At 39.5% G+C, this 20,478-nt stretch overlaps 1 protein-coding gene across 2 annotated transcripts; it reads left to right on the forward strand.

The window, feature by feature from the left end:
- The first annotated feature begins 336 nt into the window (after window positions 1-336).
- Hsd17b7 (hydroxysteroid (17-beta) dehydrogenase 7) lies at window positions 337-18,187 on the forward strand. 2 transcript variants are annotated; one of them, XM_013021846.1, is made up of 9 exons: window positions 337-489; window positions 1,642-1,773; window positions 3,186-3,278; window positions 5,221-5,335; window positions 6,824-7,018; window positions 9,787-9,891; window positions 10,554-10,610; window positions 13,780-13,878; window positions 16,314-18,187. In XM_013021846.1, the coding sequence occupies exons 1-9, from the start codon at window positions 455-457 to the stop codon at window positions 16,413-16,415; spliced, it is 933 nt and encodes a 310-aa protein (XP_012877300.1). In that variant the 5' UTR covers window positions 337-454; the 3' UTR covers window positions 16,416-18,187. The 2 variants fall into 2 exon arrangements, with proteins under 2 accessions (XP_012877300.1, XP_012877299.1); XM_013021845.1 differs by having other exon boundaries at window positions 338-489; window positions 1,570-1,773; window positions 16,314-18,186.
- The last annotated feature ends 2,291 nt before the right edge of the window (window positions 18,188-20,478 follow it).

Consider the following 20,478-nt stretch of genomic DNA (forward strand, 5'->3'; position numbering starts at 1 on the left):
AGCGCGCGCTCCCGCCGGCTCCTGCTCCGCCTGCTCCGCAGCGCGCGCTCCCGCCGGCTCCTGCTCCGCCTGCTCCGCAGCGTGCGCGCTTCCGGCTGCGCGCTCTTCCGGAGGCGGAGGCGCGCTCACCTTACGACGAACACCCCACGACCCACACGCCGCGCCCGCGAAACCCGAGTCGCCCTGGGCGGACACCTGCGCGAGAGGGAGGAGGCGGGGCCTTCCGGGATTGGTGGAGACGTACAGCATCACGAGGCTCCGCCCCTCGTCTCATCGGATGTGGTTTTAGCAGGCACGGCTCAGAGTGGATGACATTAAGAGAGGAGGGACCTTCCTGGTCTCTGATTGGTGGGAATGCGAGTGGGAATGGCGGGGAGGTAGGGCCTAGGACTTGGGGTTTGTGACAGCTGAGTCCAGCGCCCGGGGAAACTTCCCAGCCTTGAAGCAGGCGAAGATGCGAAAGGTGGTTTTGATCACGGGCGCGAGCAGGTGAGGACTCCAGATGGCAGAGGCTGAGTTTAAGAGCCTACCCGACTCTGCCCCGCCTGACTCGGGGGGACTCGGGTCCAGATCCTCTATTCGCTGCGTCTCTTGTTCGTGTGTGTATGTGTGTGTGTGTGTGCGCATGTGTGTGTGTGCATGTGTGTGTGTGTGCATGTGTGTGTGTGTCTGTGTCTGTGTGTCTGTGTGTGTGCATGTGTGCCCTGTTCTTCGGGTGGGTCTAATGCTTTCTATGTTTCAGGTGTGTAAAGAAGGATTGATTGTTTCTTTCACACTTATTGTGATTTGTGCAATTGTGTACATGTCTGCCATACTCTTATTGAGAGGGGGAACAAATTCTAGACTTTCAGAAGATTCTGTTTGACTGTATTCAGCTTAAGTCTTGGAAGAGGACTTAGAACCCAGCTTTTCACTGCAATCATTCCAGCTGGTCTGACTGCTCTCTCCATCTACTGGGCATTTTTATAATATCCTTTTGAAATTTATTTCAAGTCTTCCAGAAGTGTATGACTTCCTGTTTCGCTTTTCTGGCTCCCACCTATTATTATTCTTATCTGCTGCTTGGTCATGCTGAGGTCATCCTCTTTCCATCGGTTATTCAAAATAGTAGTTGAGGAGATTTGACCTGCCACATTCCTAATCTGTCTTCTGAGACCCTCATCCATCCCTGCATTCCTGGTGTTCTTTGTAATGGGATGGTACCTATAGATGGAGGAGCCCTCACCCATGAGGAACATAGACAGCAAAGAAAACATTCATACAGATACAGCTAACATGATGTTCTTTTATTTTTAAACACTTTCTGGTGCTATATTGACTCACTTTTATGAAAACATAGTAAGTATAAATAAAATACTTACACAGTATAAATTGAACTTATTTTGGAATGAGAGAAACAAACTGGGTTATCATCCTGTGCAGTGAGTATTAGATTGGGGAATGCCTCATTTTGAATGTTTGAATATTTTCTGTGTGCCTGGTGTCCACTGAAACTCAAATTGACCAGAGAAAAATAACTTCATTTGGCATCTCAATGAACCACATCCTGGATCCACATTGTCTTCCCAGTGGCATTGGCCTAGCTCTTTGCAAGAGACTGCTGGCTGAAGATGATGCGCTTCACCTATGTCTGGCATGCAGGAACATGGGCAAGGCAGAAGCCGTCTGTGAAGCTCTGTTGGCCTCTTACCCCACTGCTGAAGTCAGCACTGTACAGGTAGATGTTAGCAATTTGAAGTCAGTGATCTGGGCTGCCAAAGAATTAAAGCAAAGGTATGTCTTGTTGACAGATTTTTTTTCTCTGTAAATATGTAGTATACCATTTAGTAAAATAAGGCAGGATAAGAAAGCCTGAATAAGGAACATGTACAATATAAGATGTTATTCTAAGCTGGACACTGATGGCTCATGTCTGTAATCCTAGCTACTCAGGAGGCTAAGATCTGAGGCTTGTAGTTTGACGCTAGACCTGGTTGAAAAGTCTCAATTAACCAGCAAAAAAGTGCAAAGTGGAGCTGTGCCAGTACGTCTTGTTCTAGCAGACAGGTGAAAGTTGAAAGTGATTTCAGTTTCATCCAGAGTAAAGCAACTGTGTCAATCATTTCATTTTTAAGTATATAGTTAAGTATATTCTTTTATTGAAGCCAGAACTTAATTTGGAGCTTTGATGCACTATTTATTCCTTGCTAAGTATTTCATCATCATGCCTAGCAAAACAGGTGGCAATCCATACAGGAAAGTTGGTGAACCAGATAATGGAGCAAGCAACCAATAGTAGGTGGAAACATTGTCTTTGTGACACTTGAAGTGATGACCCAGTGGTACCACAGCATTTTAAATATTCAGCTTAGTAATCAGCCCCATTTGGTTGTTAATAATTTGTAAGATGATCAAAAAATAATTCTGTGTCATCCATACTGCCAACTATATAATATATATTTCAAGGTCAACTTTTAGTATCTATGGCCTTGTCGTGGGTTCTACAGAGGACACTGTGTGGTGCCTAGAATTCTGGGATGTGTTCTGAATGTGCATGGTGTCTGTGAGCATCATGGAGTCAGGTTCTACTTATCTTACTAGTTTAAAAGGGACCTACTTAGATAAAGGCTCATGTAGGTTTAACAATGTAAAGATCCCATAGCAGTCTTCTTCAAGAGCCTACTGAGAATACCTTACCCCCTTCAGTGTTATAATTTCATTGCTTTACAGAGAACTTTTATCATTTCATGATATATAGCCCCAGTCCATGACACTGAATACTTTCCACATAAGTCTTTGGTTTTGTCAGATGTCTTAGCATTCAGATTCCAGCACTGATAGATTAGGTTAGGTATGCTAAACATTATGTATAATTTACATATCAATTATGGATAATGTGGATTTTTTAAACTAAAAAAGCATTGGTAGCACCATGGTAGAAGAATTTGTTTATAGGGAAGATTGGACTTCCAAGTCTATGGGAGTGGCCATGGATTAAAAAAAGATACTAAGATATTTATTGTAGCTAAAGAAAAACTGTTGATTAGGAATGAAGGGCATGTTGCAATTCAGATGTTATTTAGCAAGCAGTGGCCATTGAAATGGGCTCAGAATCTTTTCTGTCCCCAGATTTTTGGCATTCTAGAGAGAGTACACAGTCTTATCTTGGTTATTCTGACTGTCTTATTTTGATGTTTTACTTGCAGGTTTCAAAGATTAGATTATGTATATCTAAATGCTGGGATCATGCCTAATCCACAGCTAAATGTCAAAGCAGTTTTGTCTAGCCTCTTTTCAAGGTAATTTCATTTTCTAGGTGAACTGATTGAAAGGAAGATGCTCAGTTTTCTGCCAAAAAATTTTGCCTTTGGTGGGCTGAGTTGGGGGATGGAAAGTAAGAGGGTGTTGCAAACGATAATGACATAGGAGGGGATCCAACCATGGTGTGAAGGAAGAGCACTCGCTCATCTTCTGTGCCAAATACACAGGATTCCATGGTATTCCATGTCACATGGTCAGATGTTTCAGGATCTCAGTTCTGGATACTTGAATGTGCCTGTTAGCAAAAACATTTCTAACTTAGGCAGAGTTCTCAGACTCTAGAACCCAGGAAGGCTGTTTTGGAGAAGTACCTGTCCGTCAGTGCTCTGTCCACTAGGTTGAGGAAGTGTAGGGAAGTAATGTCTACTGCAAGAGTGTCAACACACATTGCTATAGTGGTTTTCAGACATGTTTACCCAAAAGCCAGAGTAAAAAGTAAGTCTTATTATGCAGCCCGGCATACTTACCCGACATACTTTTCTTGCTACACTGATACTTTGCCACACTGATACTTTGCTTTACTTTTCTTCCATGGAAACACAAAGACCAAGGACCTATGACACACACTTGTAATCCAGCTAACTTGGGAAGTAGAGGTCAGGAAGATCATGGTTTGAGGCCAGACCATGAAAAACTTGTGAGACCCCCCCCCATCTCAATCAATAGCTGAGTGTGATGGTATGTGCATGTCATTTCAGCTAAATGGGAGGCTGAGATAGGGAGGATTATGGATCTAGGCCAGCCCAGACCTATAAAAATTTTTCTGATAACCCATCTCAACAGAAAAAAAACTAGGCATAGTGGTATACACTTGTCATTCCAGCTAAATTGGGAAATGTGTAGATAGGATTGTGGTCAATGCTGACCTTGGCCAAAAGTGAGACCCTATCTCAAAAATAACCAGAGAGATGGGGCTGGGAAGGTGGCTTGCCTTGAGCTGAAGAGCTGAGGGACAGTGCCCAGGCCCAGAGTTCAGGCCCCACAACCGGACCCCCCCAAAAAAAAAGTAGCCAGAGAGAACTGGGCTCTGGTGGCTCCTCCCTGTAATTCTAGTTACTCAAGAAGGAGTCTGAGATCTGAGGATTACAGTTTGAAGCCAGGCAGGAGAGTCTGTTAGATTCATATCGCCAAATAATTACTTAAAAAAAAAAAGCAGGATGTGGAGCTCAAGAGGTAGAGTGCTAGCCTTGAGCAAAAAACCCCTCAGGGATAGCGCCTAGGCCCTTAGTTCAAGCCCTAGGACTAGCATCAAACAATCAACCAGAAAACACACACACTCTCTCTCTCTCTCTCTCTCTCTCTCTCTTTCTCTCTCTCTCAGAGCAAAAAGGGTTAGGGTTGTGAACTCAGAGTGGTAGATTACCTTACTACCTAAGTGTGATGACTTGAGTTCAAACCTTAGTACCACCAAAACCAAAACCAAAACAATATACAAATGTTACGCTAGTTTTGGATTACTAAATTGATCTCATAGCAAACTCCTGTATTTAATAATTCCTAATGAGGAATAACCTTAAAAATTCCAGCAGTTAAATATATTTGGTGCAAGTGAAGATTTTTTTTTTCTTACTGGCATAGCTATCAATTCTTTAAGACAGTGCACTTGTAATCTGAGTTAGAAGCAGGTAAAGAGAGTGTTGGCAACAGGATATTGAGAGACTTGGGTTTCTTTTGGTATTATAAACTGTCAAGTTTGTAAGTTTATCTGAATTGGGGGAGAAGAGAGTGTTTCATATCTTATTGAATACAATCATCTGATCAGAGAGCTTAGTCCTCTTTTATTCCTGTCATTATAGAAGCAGTGAAGATAGTGTGTGCATGTGTTGGTGGGGTGGAATTTGAGCTTGGGTTGCAGAGGAAGTGCCTTCAGTGATCAGTTAGAGATGCTTTGAAAAGTGACCCCTCTGTCTTTTGTTTCAGAAATGTGATTCACGTGTTTTCTACAGCTGAAGGACTGTTGACCCAGCATGACAGAGTCACCGTGGATGGGTTGCAAGAGGTTTTTGAAACCAATGTCTTTGGCCACTTTGTGCTGGTAAAACAACTTTGGGCTTGCTAAACCTATCCTTGGTGCTCTAGTCCTGAGGGTTTGCATGGAGATGTTACAGTAATGTATTGTTCAGTTTCCTCTATGATTCATGCTTTGTATTAGTATGGTCCAGTCCTCAAAGTCAATGACATTGCTGCATTCTTCTTCTTCACTAAACTCCAGACCTTACTCAATTGCTCAATTTTTGCCTCTTGTCCTGTTTTCAGTTCTGGGATTTCATCCAAGACACTACATTACTTTAGTAGTCCAATCTCCCCAGGCCCTTCTAGGTTTTGACAGTTTTATAGATCTTCCTTGTTTCTGAGGACAGTTTTTAGATTGTTGCTCAGGTATTTTGTAGATTGTGCCTCAGGTGGGATTTGCTAAAGTTTGTCTTATTATTACACTGGGGAATCTGTTTCAGGAAGAGGACAATAGAACTGAAGCACCATTGTCATTCAGTATACGCAGTCATTGATACTCACCTTTGTCCCATAGTTTGAGTTAGTGTTTGTTTCTCCCTTGTCATTCAGTATACGCAGTCATTGATACTCACCTTTGTCCCATAGTTTGAGTTAGTGTTTGTTTTCTCCATTGTAATTCAGTATACACAGTCATTGATACTCACCTTTGTCCCATAGTTTGAGGTAGTGTTTGTTTGTCTTCCCCATTGTCATTCAGTATACACAGTCATTGATACTCACCTTCGTCCCATAGTTTGAGGTAGTGTTTGTCTTCTCCATTGTGAAGTCATTCCTTTTCTTTCTCCTTTTCCCTCCTGTACTCTTTGTAAGAAAGTTACAGTGCATAGCCCACACTTAGGGGCTTGTGATACACTTCCTTAAGGGTGATTATCTCTGTAAACTATTTGAAATTTTTCTGCAAGGGAGATTTGTCTCTTCTCCATGTTTTAAATATGTATTCAATCCATTCTGATATTCATATGGGTAATGGATGCATATTTGCTATTTCTGAAGTTGCAAATAATCTGCATTTTTTCATTTGACATTTCTACCTCTTGGACATACCCCATCATTATTGTTTTCTGCTTTTGTTTTGAGCATTTGTCTTGCTTTTAGGCCCTAGATGGTGCTCCAGGCTGATTTTGTATGTTTCCTAAGTTAGTTCTGGAGTTAGTTTCTGTAGGGCGATCCAATTACTGTTACTGGAGAATTGTTACTAGAGATCAAGGTCTAGAATTTGTTATTACTGAAATGTCCATTGATTCTAGACCTTCTGGATGAAGACGATAAGTATATGCAGACTAATCCCCAGGTGTGTGCATATTTATAAGTATTTCACACAAGATGTGAGTTACTCTTGATGTTGCTAACCCTAGTCATTCTAGCCTTCTCCTCTTGCCACACTTGTTTCCTCTCCTTCCATTCACTTACTTATTTCATTTCAGTATATATAGATAATAGTATCAAAATTGTTACCTTATACCCTTTAGTAGATTTTGAACAGTTCTGTATTTTCTTTTCTTGCACTCAGATTCGGGAACTGGAACCTCTCCTGTGTTACAGTGACTGTCCATCTCAGCTCATCTGGACGTCATCACGTAATGCAAAGAAATCAAATTTCAGCCTTGAAGATATCCAGCACAGGAAAGGCCAGGAGCCCTACAGCTCTTCCAAATATGCCACTGACCTTCTGAATGTGGCTCTGAACAGGAACTTCAACCAGAAGGTTCGGCCTGCCTCCATGATAAAGAATTAACAGTGCAGTGTTTTCTGATTTAACTACTGATTTCTTAAAACTAACTATTGTAATGTAGGCTGAGTTGGTGTACATAAAGGCTTTAAGGCACAGATACTTCTTGTCTTTTAGACATATGTGGTTCATTTATCATTCTATAATCTTCAGGAACTCTTCTGTCTGCCAATAGAATAACACCACTGACTAGCAACAGTCACTGTTTAAGTACTTGATATTTCAGATGCTATATTCTCTGTATATTTTATATTTGGTACTTTCTCTGTTGTAACTAGGTGGGTCTGATTGTTCCTATTTTCAGATATAAGTGTGTGTGTGTATGGATGTGTCTACATATATATGTATGTGTGGGTAAGTGTGTTTATCACACGTGAAGGTGCATATTACATGGATAGGCCTTGTGGGTATGTGTCTATGTGTATGAGCAGATATGGGGGATATATGAAGTGTTTGTATACGTGTAGATTTATGAGTGTCTTATTCGTACATTGACTGTTATCATAGCGTGGGTTCAGTGTATTGATCCACTTATGAGCCTTCTGCTGACATTTTTTTCTTTTCTTTTCTTTTTTTTGGGGGGTCCGGTCGTGGGGCCTGAACTCTAGGCCTGGGTGCTGTCCCTCAGCTCTTCAGCTCAAGGCTAGTGCTCTACCACTTGAGCCACAGTGCCACTTCCGGCTTTTTTCTTTTTGCTTATGTGGTACTGAGGAATCGAACCCAGAGCCTCAGGCATGCAAGACAAGCGCTCTACCACTGAGCCACCTTCCCAGTCCTGCTGACATTTTTTTCTTCGGTCAGGTAATGAGTGCATTTCTTTTTGAACAATGGTACTCCTCCTGACATTTCTTAAGATAAATGAAAACTTGCTCATGATTATTCTTTTGTAGTCTGGAAATTTCCTTCTAAAATGTGAGGGTAAGCTTGTCCTTCCATAAAAAGCCCTGGGATTTTTGGGGCTGGGAAGATGGCTCAGTGGTAGAGTGCTTGCCTTATATGCATGAGGCCCTGGGTTCGATTCCTCAGAACCCCATAAGCAGAAAAAGCTGGAAGTGGTGCTGTGGCTCAAGTGGTAGAGTACTAGCTTTGAGCTGAAGAGCTGAGGGACGGCACCCAGGCCCACAGTTCAGGCCCCATGATGGACAAAAAAAAAAAAAAAAAAAGCTCTGGGATTTTTTTAGTTGATGTTGCTCTATCCTAAAATATTGGGGTTGGTTTCCAACACTCTGTGACTATTCTGGACCTAGAGGAAAGAAGAAATGTAGGAAGATCTACATTAGAGGATTTCTGCTGAAGCCTTCTATTGTTGGAATCCTAGTCAGGTTCTGTATTGCTACCCTGGAGATTTTAATCATGCAGCAATGGTCCCCCAAGCAATCCATATGCATTCTCAGGATGAACACAATTTTAATATGAATTACCAATTCATATAAATTCTTGAGATTCCCAAGAATTCTGTTTATTCCCATGTAATAAGCATGTGGAGAAACTACAATCTTGGCTAAGACTATTTATTTATTTTGCTTAATCAACATGTTGAAACTCCTGGATTTTAGTTCAAAGACTAACCATTTAGGGCAAAATAGTTCCTAACTGCTCCTAGAGATTTCTTAGTATAAGATTTTTTTTAAAAGCTATCTTTGGTGCAAGATATATTATTCTCCTGGACAGAACATTTGAGCTATAATGATGAATCTTGTCTCTTGACTTTTGCTCAGATGATTGTTGATTTTCTTGATCCTGACAAAGATAAGCTGTGTCTGGGACTTTCCAGGTTCTGCAGTCCTAATTAATGGAAGGAAACCTTCCATATTTTGTGGGCCAGGTGATTTTTGTCCATCTGTGTTGTACCAGCACTTCCTACTTCCTATTTAAAGGAAAAGAATGAGATTAAAAATAAAGATATAAGTTAAAGTATAAAAAGCAATAGAAAATGGAGCAAAAAGTATACTAACTAAAATAGTAAAAGTTTAGGGCTGACTGCACGTGACCTAGAGCCCTTCTTGTTAACATAAGCTCAGTTAGGTAGGGCTGTCTTCCTAGAACAGAACTTTCTAAAATGATGAATCCAAGATTAAGGATCTGATTTACAGATCTTCTAATAATAGACGTTTGTTCCCTTTCTACACTAGGAAAATCCATCTCAGGAGAGAGGTATGGGTCTTTTGTACCTACAGGGAAACTACATGTACTCTAGGCTTAGCTATCCATATTTACCAGATTGGAAACTTTTTGAATGTGAAGATTGTATTCGGAGTATTTTTATCTTAAGTGCTTATTAGGATTCATAAATTGATCTTCCATTAATCTAACAAGTAAAACCTAGGTATCCGAGTATCACTTCCTCCTTCCCCCAGCTTCGAGATTGGCTGTTCTTTATAAAATAAGTTTCTTTAGAATAGAGACTTTATCTTATTGATTTTTATATCCTCTTCCTGGGTTATCAGCACATGATTTTTTTTAAGCATTCATTTTCTCTATACTGTATAGCTTTTAAAAATATTTTTTATTTTCTGAACTTCAAAAGGTTGTACAAGAGGGTTACAATTTAATATTTCATCTAAGTATCCAATCAGCACATTATTCTTAAGCTAAAATAGTCTACTCTATTTTAAGGATACCTCATAGCATAAATTCTTGGCTTTCTGGCTTATATATGCGTATCTTTTATATTAACTTATATAGTTAAACAGAGATAATACACGTGAAATTAAAATCTTACTATGTCCCCTTCCTGCTCCCAGGGTCTATATTCTAGTGTGGTGTGCCCAGGAACAGTAATGACCAATCTAACTTATGGAATTCTACCCCCCTTTGTGTGGACACTGCTGCTGCCAATAATATGGATGGTGAGTAATGAATACTTTTTTTAATAGTCGAGAAATGATTAAGGAAATCAAACCAGGAGGTGGCAGATTTCGACTTGAACTTTTGGATGTTACTTTATGTAGTCTGTTCCATACTCCCTTGGTGTTAATGTTATTCTAGTACCTAAGTAGCTGCTTCTCTTGAAAATGAGCTTTTAGTCATGCACTACAGATTCCAGGAGTTGCATACTCATTTAATTTTGGGGAAGCTACATTAAGAAATGTTAAGCTGATTTCTTTGAGATTTCAGTATGGTCCTGTTCATTAAATGTTCTCAAGGACAGGATGATTGTACATTGTATGACCTATTGTATTTCATTTGTTTCTTTTGTTGTTTTAAGCATCTCACCAGTTCACTGTTTCTTCAGCACACATTGGAAAATGCTTTTGTTAGGAAATGTATCTCCTATTAAGTGCCAGAAAGAAAGTTTTCTCCATTATGAAAGGCATAGGAAAAATATCAGAAATAAAGATGTTTTATGCTGAAAGTATTTGACTTGTGGGGGTAGAAATGAAGTGAACTTTTTGATACTCAGAAATCCTAGTTTATCATTAGAAATGTGAGTTTTTTTCATTAAGATGTAAGTGGATAGTTCTTTTGTGACTGTTTTAAACTACTCCAAAATGTCTGTTCTTTTCCTCAGCTTCGCTTTTTTGCAAACGCTTTCACTTTGACACCATACAATGGAGCGGAAGCACTGGTAAGTTACTAAAGAGTTTAGAGCTTCTCTAATGATTTAGTGGATATGAACTCTTAAGTTTACTGAAAAGGTAAAAAAACAACAAGCTCTGTGGGTTATTACAGTTCTGTCTGGGACTAAGGTAGATCATCAGCCTAGATGCAAAGATGAGGAATGAGTTTTGAAAGTTTGACATCTACCATGGTATTGGTTACCATGATTATATAAGCAAGATATACCGGCAACTGGGGGACAGACAGCACTGGACGGAGAGACAAAGCAAGATGATGGCAATGAGTGAGTGATTTCCTTTGTAGGAAGAGTGCCTTGTGGGACAAGAGTAGGAGCAACAATCTCTTATTTCATTACATGAAGTTCCCTTATCCTTTATTAGAAAAACTGGATTTCCTTAGGTCACACATAGCAATGGATTGCTTGTATTTCCATATCAATGGCAAACATTACTTATGAATTTTAGTCCCCCTTTCTCCTGCATTAAAGTGATGCTACTGAGTAGTTTCAAGCTGAAAGGGCCAAAGCCTTATAGACAACCTCCAAGAATAGGTCCCAATTGGTATCCAAGATAAAACTCGTCATCTGTCCTTGACAGAGTCTGGTTGAATTGCAGTTGGGTTAAAGTCAGTTCTTTTTGTGTTCCCTCCTTCCTTTGAGCTCCTTCAGGATTTTTTGCTCATCATCCTGGGAACTTGAGGGTCTTATGTTATAATGTCAAGTTTAGTAGATTCTTAAATTTGGACTGAATTTAATTTAACTGAGGAAAATAAGGGATTGGCTTGGAGCTCTTGCTTTGGTAGGTATCACAGAATCAAATGTATTTCCTGTAGGACTGGCTGTAGAAGTTAAGTGCTTTTAGAATATATTTTAATTGCTTCTTAATATAATCCATAGAAGTATTAATTTGTAGTCCTTTAGAGGAGTATTCATTCTGCACATCTGTGGCACTGAAATCTAGTCTGAAGGTCAAGACTGTTCAGGGTCAGTGTGGGGGGGTATTTGGAAGATGAAAATATATCACTAGCATTATGTTCAGAAGAAACAAGAATCCATAAATCAGGTAAGCAGGCATCATGTAAGGAGTAATCAGAAAGGAGAGCTAGTGAGGGGCAGGAGAGACTTTTGCTTACTGAGTGGGATTGATCTGGCCTCGGCAGAGGCTGGATTTGAATGGAGTGGGCAGCGTGACTATCATGTTCAAAAAGAAATCACTGTAACCTGGATGTAATTTCCTAAAATGTAGATGGGTAGGAAGCTCTTACCTTAATACCAATCATCTAGGGGTGGTTGTGGGTGCTGGTAGGTATGGTTGCTGATTTTTAAGCACTCAATATGAGGAAGGTCAGTCTCTTTCAGTCTCTGGAGAGCTTGAACTTGACCATGAGACACCTAAAGCATATTGTTTAAAAGGGAAGGTGCTAGAAGAGTGGAAGAAAATAGAAAGCTTAGAAATGGCCCACACATGTGTATGATGAAGATGACTTTCCAAAATCAGAGAGATGAGTTGTTGAGTAAATGTTTTCAAAAGGTAGATTGGGATCTGTTCTTACGTGAAAAATAATGTGACAGATGAGTTCAGAGATTAAATATAAAAAATATAAAATAACAAGAAGGAAATATGAGGCAGTAACTAGTTTTATTGTAGAAACAGTAAAAAACTGAATATTTCAACTAAAAATTTTAAAATTTGTATGTTCCAAAATCCCTACTCTAAATAAAACTCTCAGACTAACAACTGAGTGCAAAAAAAAAATCTGTCACTCATATTCTAGATAAAAGGCTAAGTGTTTTAATAGGTAAGGAGTTTCAGCAGATTAGAAAAACCTACCTATTGAGGTGATGAGCAAAAGACACAACGTTTCTGAACTGTTGCAATAATATGAAAAGATGCTAAAGCTGACTCAGATGAAGAGAAATGTAAATTAAATGTGTAATTATGCTAAACTCGGTGGCTCCTATCTGTAATTCCAGCTATTTTGGAGGTTAAGATAGAAGGATTGCAGTTGGTGGGACAAGAAAAATAAAAGTTAGTGAGACTTTATCTCAAAGAGCAAATCAGTCATGGAGGTTCATATCTATAATCCCAGTTACATGGGAGGCAGAGGTAAGAGGTCACAATCTGAGGCTGGCCTCTGGCAAAAGCAAGACCTTTTCTGAAAAATAAAGCAAAAGCATTTGAGGATATAGCTCAAGTGGTAGAGTACCTGTCTAGCAAGTATAAAGCTCTAAACTCAAATCCCAGAACTAGCAGAAAAAAAGAGACTTTTTAATTAAAAGTTTTTTTAAAAACTCAGATTAGCAAAGATTAGGAAATTAGACAATGCAATGTATTTGCAAAGGTATGTGGAAATGAGAACTTTTCTAAGTTGTCAGGAGCAAAGTAAGTTACTATAGCTTCATCAAGAGCTCCCTAGCCATGGCTAATCAGAATATTAAGTCCGCATGCTCTTCACCCAGCAGATCCACTTTGGGTATTTGTTTTACAGATACAGTCAACATTTCATGAGTAGAATTTTGTGGAGTAGAATTTGCAACAAACAAAGAACAGAAACAGCCTGAATGTCTTTAGTTAGGAAGATAAGCTTTTGGTAAGCTTTTGGAAAGAATGAAACTGCTCTGCATACATTAATTTGCAAATGTTTCGAAGGCACAGTCACATGAAAAATTCTATGTTATGCTTTCTTTTGACTAAGAGAAAGTGATGAATGCTCTTAAATGAATAGATTTTCTCTGCAAGAATACACAATTTACCAATAAGAGTGGTTGCTTCTAGAAGGGGAACCCGGATGACTGGAAAGTTGGAAAGAGAGGAAAATGTTTTATTTCATGTACATCTTTTGAATGCTGGACAGGCAATTCCCATTATTGCATCAGTGAGTGACTTGTACTTATTGTGGCATGAACTGAGATGGTCCCTACATAAGTAGTGTATATGCCATGAAATGTGTACGTCAATCAAAGGAAGAAACAGCTAAAGTGTGATGATTCTCTTACCTTCCTTCTTTCTCCGGGTTATCATAGTGATTCATGAAAGTATCCTGGTTACCTGAGGATTTTCAGAAGAATATTTAGGACTTATTTGAGGGACCCTGCTAGGTACTGGTTGCTAATATCCCACCAGCCTTACCCCCCTGGAGCAGAAGAAACACATCATTGATACATTCTTCCTTTCCAGGTATGGATGTTCCACCAAAAACCCGAGTCTCTCAATCCTCTGACCAAATACATGAGTGCTACCACAGGTTTTGGAAACAATTATGTCACCATGCAGAAGGTAACGGTGCTCACACTGTTCCACTTGGGTCTTTTACTCTGTTCACAGGCATCGTGATGGCCTATTTTCATTTCTTTTTTTTTTTTTAATCTTTTTTTAAAATTTCAAGGTTGTGTACAGAGGGGTTTCAGTTACATAAGTAAGATAATAATCACATTTCTTGTCAAACTTGTCACCCCTTCCCTTGTTTATCTCCTATTTTCCCTATCCCTCAACCCGCCCAAAGATGTACAGATCATCTCCAGCCTATTGTCACTTGTGAATACTGTTGTTGCATTGGTTTTCCGCTTGTCCTTTGTCTCACCATTCTGTTGTTCCCCTTCCCCTCCCTAATGCAAATAAGCATCTATACAATACCAGGATATAAAATCAAATACAGTGACAACAGGGGATATACCATAGGAGGAAGAACATACAAAAGAAACAAAAAATCACCTAGTATATCAAAAACAACAACAAAGAAAAACCTCTTGTGTCCATGTCTTGGAGTTCGTTTCGCTTAGCATCATCTTATGTGGTCATACTCTGTTCACAGGCATCCCGATGGCTCATCTTCATTTCTTATTGGTTGTTTTTTATTCCTGGCCTCTGAGCTTTCCAAATCTCATTCTCTCACCTGAACTGTCTGCCCCTTCCTGGGTCTGACTGGCTTCTGTCATCCTTCAGATCTCAGCTTACTCCCAGCATTCTGTAACTCTTTAGACTAGATCAGATGCTTCCCTTGTGGGTACATGTCCTATGTAGCAGTCCCCTTTGGGTTCTTTTGTCAGCCTGTCAGCTCTGTGAGGAGAAGGACTGCTCCTCTCCCCTCCCTCTACACTGCCATATGCCTAGGGGCACTCAGTAAACACATTGCTAATTGAGGGAAATATGGAGTCTCATTCGATGTGAAGTTAATTTCCCTTTCAGTATTCAGATTCTGTTTGGGGTAGTTATCAGCTTTATCGATTAATGTTTGATAAGACAGGGGATAGAGTCCAGGGGGAAAAATCATACAAATACTGCATTTTTTAAAGATTCTGTATAGTCTTCTAAAAAGAAATCAAACAGTCTCACATTGGGGCATGAGGAAAATGTAATTCTCAAATATAAGACCTATTTTGTACTTTTATTGTAAGTGGGTTTACTTTGGCCTCACATTTTTCTCTGCATAGTTTGCAAGGAGGCATTAGCAGAAATCAGAATTGGCTTGAGGCAAATAAGACATCCCAGCTAAATGATGATGAGCAGCGGGGGCTGCTACACCAATAGCAGGAGATCTAAGAAGTGTCATATACATTGATTCTGAGACTATTTATTTATTAAAAGTGAACCATCCATGATTTTTGAAATCTGTCCTTTGGGATACTAGTTTCCTGCAAGCATTTGTAAGATGCTCCAGATGAGTAAATTTGAGGAATGATTCATATTATGCTCCCACTTTTCCATAATTGCACAATTCATCAGCTCAGTAAAGGCTTTGAAAAGTTAAGAAATTGAGATTGAGTGTTGTGGGGCATACCTGTCATCCTAGCACTCAGGAGAGCTGAGACAGAAGAATCATGAGTCCAAGGCTAGCATGAGCAAACTAAGTGAGAAGAGAAAAAGACAGACAGAGATTAGGAGTAACTTGTTTAGTACTGATATTCCCAAAATTCTTCTTTGTGAATTTTTTCCTCTCAAGTTGTACCTAACACTTTAACACCCCAAATTGTACATTTTGTAAATAATAAGCTTACTTTTAGGCTCTAAGAGCTTATATGAATGTACTGTCTAGTAACTAAGAAGGACCAATTTATTTGTCAATGGGAGGAAATGATTAATTCTACAAACCACAATATTTCCTTGTCATTCTGTGAAGTTCATTGAAGAAAACATTCTAACCTTTGCTTAGTTTTGAGCAGTTGGATTTCTCCTCTACTAAAAGATAGAATTGAGTTTCAATATGGAAAAATGCTACTGTAATTGAATAGAGATAGCAACTATAAAATATTTTTTAAAAAGCGTCTTTGTGGAAGTGGCGCTATAGCTCAAGCGGTAGAGCGCTCGCCTTGAGCTGAAAAGCTGAGGGACAGTGCTCAGGCCCAGAGTTCAAGCCCCACGACTGACAAGAAAAAAAAACAAAAAACAAGCAAAACACAACAAAAAAACAAAACAAAAAAAGCGTCTTTGTTACCTTTTCAGTTTGTCAAGGAGCCTGTTTTTGAAATTTAGGCTGTGTTGTTGTGGAGAAAAGATCGCAGTGTTTTTTATAGGTATGGAGAGTTTGTTTCTCCTATGAGTTAAAATGAAATTTTCTGCTTGAAACACAAGATTATACAATAATAGTGAATTAAACAAGATAGAATCTTGTTTTCTTGCATGTGAAAGCAGGTATATAGTCTCTGTTCCTTCCTATAGGTATACTGTTGGTTTTGTTGTCTTTGTAGTCATCACTATTTTTGCTTCTTTTCCAGATGGACATAGATGAAGACATGGCACAAATATTTTACCAAAACTTACTGGAACTAGAAAAATGTGTGAAGGACACCTTTAGAAAAGCAGATTGCCAGAGATGAAGCACTGAGCACTTCCAAATGCATTCCGGGGCATGTGGCTCTGCGTGTGGCATTTGTACAACAGGGTGCGATGATCTTTCTCCCTTCCTTCCAGAATTATCTTCAGGACTTGATGTGTGCATGTGTGTTTGTATGTGCACATGAGAGAAAGATCGGGAAAATGCTCCCCAGAATGGTGTTATTCACCCAGGAGAATGTTTGTTTGTATTGTTCTGCCAAGTGGGATGCATATTAGAGTTCATCTTTAGTAATTATGACACAGGCACACCTGAGACCCACTTTTGATCTGCCCTGGCAGGACAGGGGACTGCTCACTCTCTGAGCAGTACTTTCAGCTATATCTCTTTCCTGATGAGCAATATTTTCCCCCATGGTCTTCTGCTTTATTTCCTTTTCCAAGCTGCTCCAAAAAAATCCTTAAGATTGGCAGAAACTAAACAATGGCAACGTGGCCAGTACTCATGTGATTAATCACAGAAAGAAAACTTGTGTCTCTCAATTACTTGAATTATTATTCTTAAGAGTATTTTTTATTGCTGTTGGCTCAGTGTATGCCAACACTGGGCTCAGTTCTCCACATTTTCAGGTTTGTTCACTAGGGATCAACTCATTTTCATGCTCAGGATTTTTATAGCTATCAACTTGTAGCATAAAATTATTCACTCACATGAAGTTTCAACAAAAGTTTCTAAATGAATAACTGTTAGTCATAGATCTGCTGGCATAATGGGCAATATGAGAGTAGAAAAGAAGTGATTAAATTAATTTACATGTGTCAGATAATTAAGCAAAACTAAATCTTAAAAGGGCCACATCCCAGTCTCATTGATCACCTAAACAGTATGTTAAAATGCGTACGTTTTCTTTTTCTATCAATGATATCAACATAACACCTGAAATGTAATAAAGTCTGTTTTTGAATGACTAAATACAAATGAGCAATGTCACATAATTTCCCCCACAAGTTAAGTGGGAAGTGTTTTAACTACAGGTTCTCTAATTCTGTTGAATTTTTTTCTTTATGAAGCTAGACATTCTACAAGTGGAGATGAGGGCTATGTCCGTGGGACCCCTGGGTCTTTTGAGAGGGAAATGGAGCTGAGAGGGGGCCTGGTTTTCGCTCTCCTATTTGCTCCACCCAAGCTCCTCAACCACTGTGATCCCATTCTTCTGCAAAGAAGAATGGTATTTGTCTCTCTGCTTCTCTACTCATGGGTATGGAGAGATAAGATAATGCAATAATGTGCATCCATGAATGAATAGCTTTTGTTCAAAGAATAATGATGATCTTATTTTGCTTAGAGATTAGTAGGACAGGATGTCCTAGTTCAGGTGCTACAGTGTAATAATGAAAGGCACTGAGTGACCACTGATCACCTGACTGAGGCTAAAGTAAGATCTTTAGACAGAAGTTTTAGCCTTTAATCTTAGTGATTTCACCTCTTTAAAAAAAAGCCAACAAAACAAATACGAGAAGGTATACTTGATATACTAGATAGCACAAGTGAGATAAACAAAAGCAATAGTGATAAAAGAAATTTGGAACATTCAGGTAAGTTTTAAATATTTGCTTTGCACAACAATAATAAAAAAGGACAAGTTTCAAGAAAAAGAAGGACAGAAATATGGGAAGTGGGAGAATTGATTAGAATTGAGGCATTCTCAGTGTTCTTCAGAAGGAAGGTACATATTGATTAAACTTAGACATTAACATTCATGATGTAGCTACTAACTGTTTTTTTTGTCGGTCATGGGACTTGAACTCTGGGCTTGAGCACTGTCCCTCAGCTCTTCAGCTCAAGGCTAGGGCTCTACCATTTGAGCTACAGCACCACTTCTGGTTTTCTGGTGGTTTATTGGAGATAAGAGTTTCACGGACTTTCATGCCTGGGCTGGCTTTGAACCATGATTCACAGATCTCAGCCTCCTGAGTAGCTAGGATTACAGGTGTGAGCCACCAGCATCCGGTGCTACTAACTTTTTAATGATGACCTTACAATGCAAAAACAAAACATCTCCTAGATCAGTATAAGTTAAAATAAGAATAAGGAAAATCCCTGCCACCTAAATTAGAATGGAAGGAAGGTGTAGTAGTACATACATATAATCCTAGCATTCAGGAGGCTGAGGCCAAAGGGTCACAAGTTCCAGGCCAGCTTGAACTATATAGTGAGACTTTGTCTCAGAATTAAAAACAAAAAATGAAAAGGAGGAAGAAGATATTGAAGACAAAACATTCCCAAGTTAGATTTAAGAAATATATTTGAATAGATCAACTTGAATATTATTGGAAGAAACAGGTTGGTAAAGATAAATCACCAGAGTTAGTTAAAAAAAAATCTTAACAATAACAGCTATTCTGGATGCCAGCTCATGCCTGTAATTCTGCCTACAGGAGGTTGAGGATTGGGTTTGGTAGAAAAGACTCCATCTCCAATTAAACAGCCAAACTGAAAGTGTGGCTTAAATGGTAGAGTGCAAATAACTAAAAAGAACAGCAACAGGCTTACTGAAGCTGGGCTGGTGGCTCATGCCTGTAATCCTAGATGCTCAGGTTGCTGAGATCTGAGGATTGCAGTTCAAAGCCAGGCCCAGTAAAAAAGTCTGTGAGACTCTTATCTCCAATTAACTACAGAAAACTGGAAGTGGAGCTGTAACTCAAAAGTGGTAAAATAGCTTAGGGACAGTGCTCAGGCCCATTGAGTTCAAGCCCCACAACTGACAAAACAAAACAAAATACCCTCCCCTTCCACAAACCCCACAAAAACCTACTGAAATATGAAAACATAAAGATTGAGAAAGAGACCCAATAATTGTATGACCTATTGTCCAAGAATAGGATTGTTATGTCTAGATTGTGCTTTCTGGACATCCAGAAACTACGTCACCTACATCAACTAAGTAAAAAATCAAAGAGGAGACATTGAGGTGATTGAAAGCTCAAATAGAAGCCTTGAACTAAATGATGGGATCATTGACAACCAACTATCCCACACAAAACACATTTTAACAGTTGGAATGATTTCTTTGGCCATTCTGAGTTCTGTCCTTTCCTGTCCCTTTCCACAGTTCATACACCCAGTTGTTCAAAGGTTGCAGCAACCTGAAAACAACTGCAGTTGAAAGGTGCCAGATGTTTGGAAATAAAAGCAAATAGGCCTTTGTTCCAGCCTTCCCAGGACTCACAGGCCAGCCCTGGCTGTCATTCCCAAGTTATAATGAGATTCAATCCTTCAAGATCCAGACCTTTTCTTCATGTTGGAAGGTGAACTCTGCAGGACACCCACCTGCTAAAGCTCCCACTCACGTTCTTTCTTTCATGGCGCTCTGAGCTGGGGACCCATGGATCAGGCCCCAGGATCAGACTGTTCTTCCCAGGGTTAGGGCTGGCAAACATTAATCTCCTGTCCTCAACAAAGAAAGAGTAAGAGAAAGATAAAGGCTAGGGTCTTCCCAAACAATAACCGTTTCTGTATTATCCACAAATCTAAATTTCAAATAACCTCATAGATTGGTTTTGAATTTGTAATTTTCGTCATTCAAATTAATAAACATTTACACACCGTATTCACCCATTTTCTGTGGTCCATCATTCACCTACCACAGGGTAGGTGAATTACAAAGAAAGGAAGTTTTCCTGGAGGTATATCTGAAGCCAAATAGATTGTTATTAGCAATGTAATATAAAGAATGTTGGAACCACTGGCTAGAAACTTGGGCAACAAATATCAGACCCTTCTTCATTGCAGTAACAGGCAACATTTAAAATCTCCCCTGGTATCTTCATTCAGAGTTACTTTCATGATTGCCTTTGTATGTCCTGTGGCATAGTTGGTCTTAAGACACAGAGGTGATCCTGGCTTATTTGGGGTTGGCACCCAATGAGGCTTTCAAAGTAGAAGGTGTGGAGTCACATCAGAGAAGTTAGAAGCCACAGCAGGAGCTCTTCTCTGGACCAGGAAGAACAACCTACCATATTATGGAAAGGACCACAATAGAATGAGCATGGTCTCTGAAGGCTGAAGATGGCACCTCAGTTGGCAATCAGGAAGGACCTGGGGGC

Source organism: Dipodomys ordii, unplaced genomic scaffold (assembly GCF_000151885.1).
Source record: "Dipodomys ordii isolate 6190 unplaced genomic scaffold, Dord_2.0 Scaffold57, whole genome shotgun sequence".
Lineage (NCBI taxonomy): Eukaryota > Metazoa > Chordata > Mammalia > Rodentia > Heteromyidae > Dipodomys > Dipodomys ordii.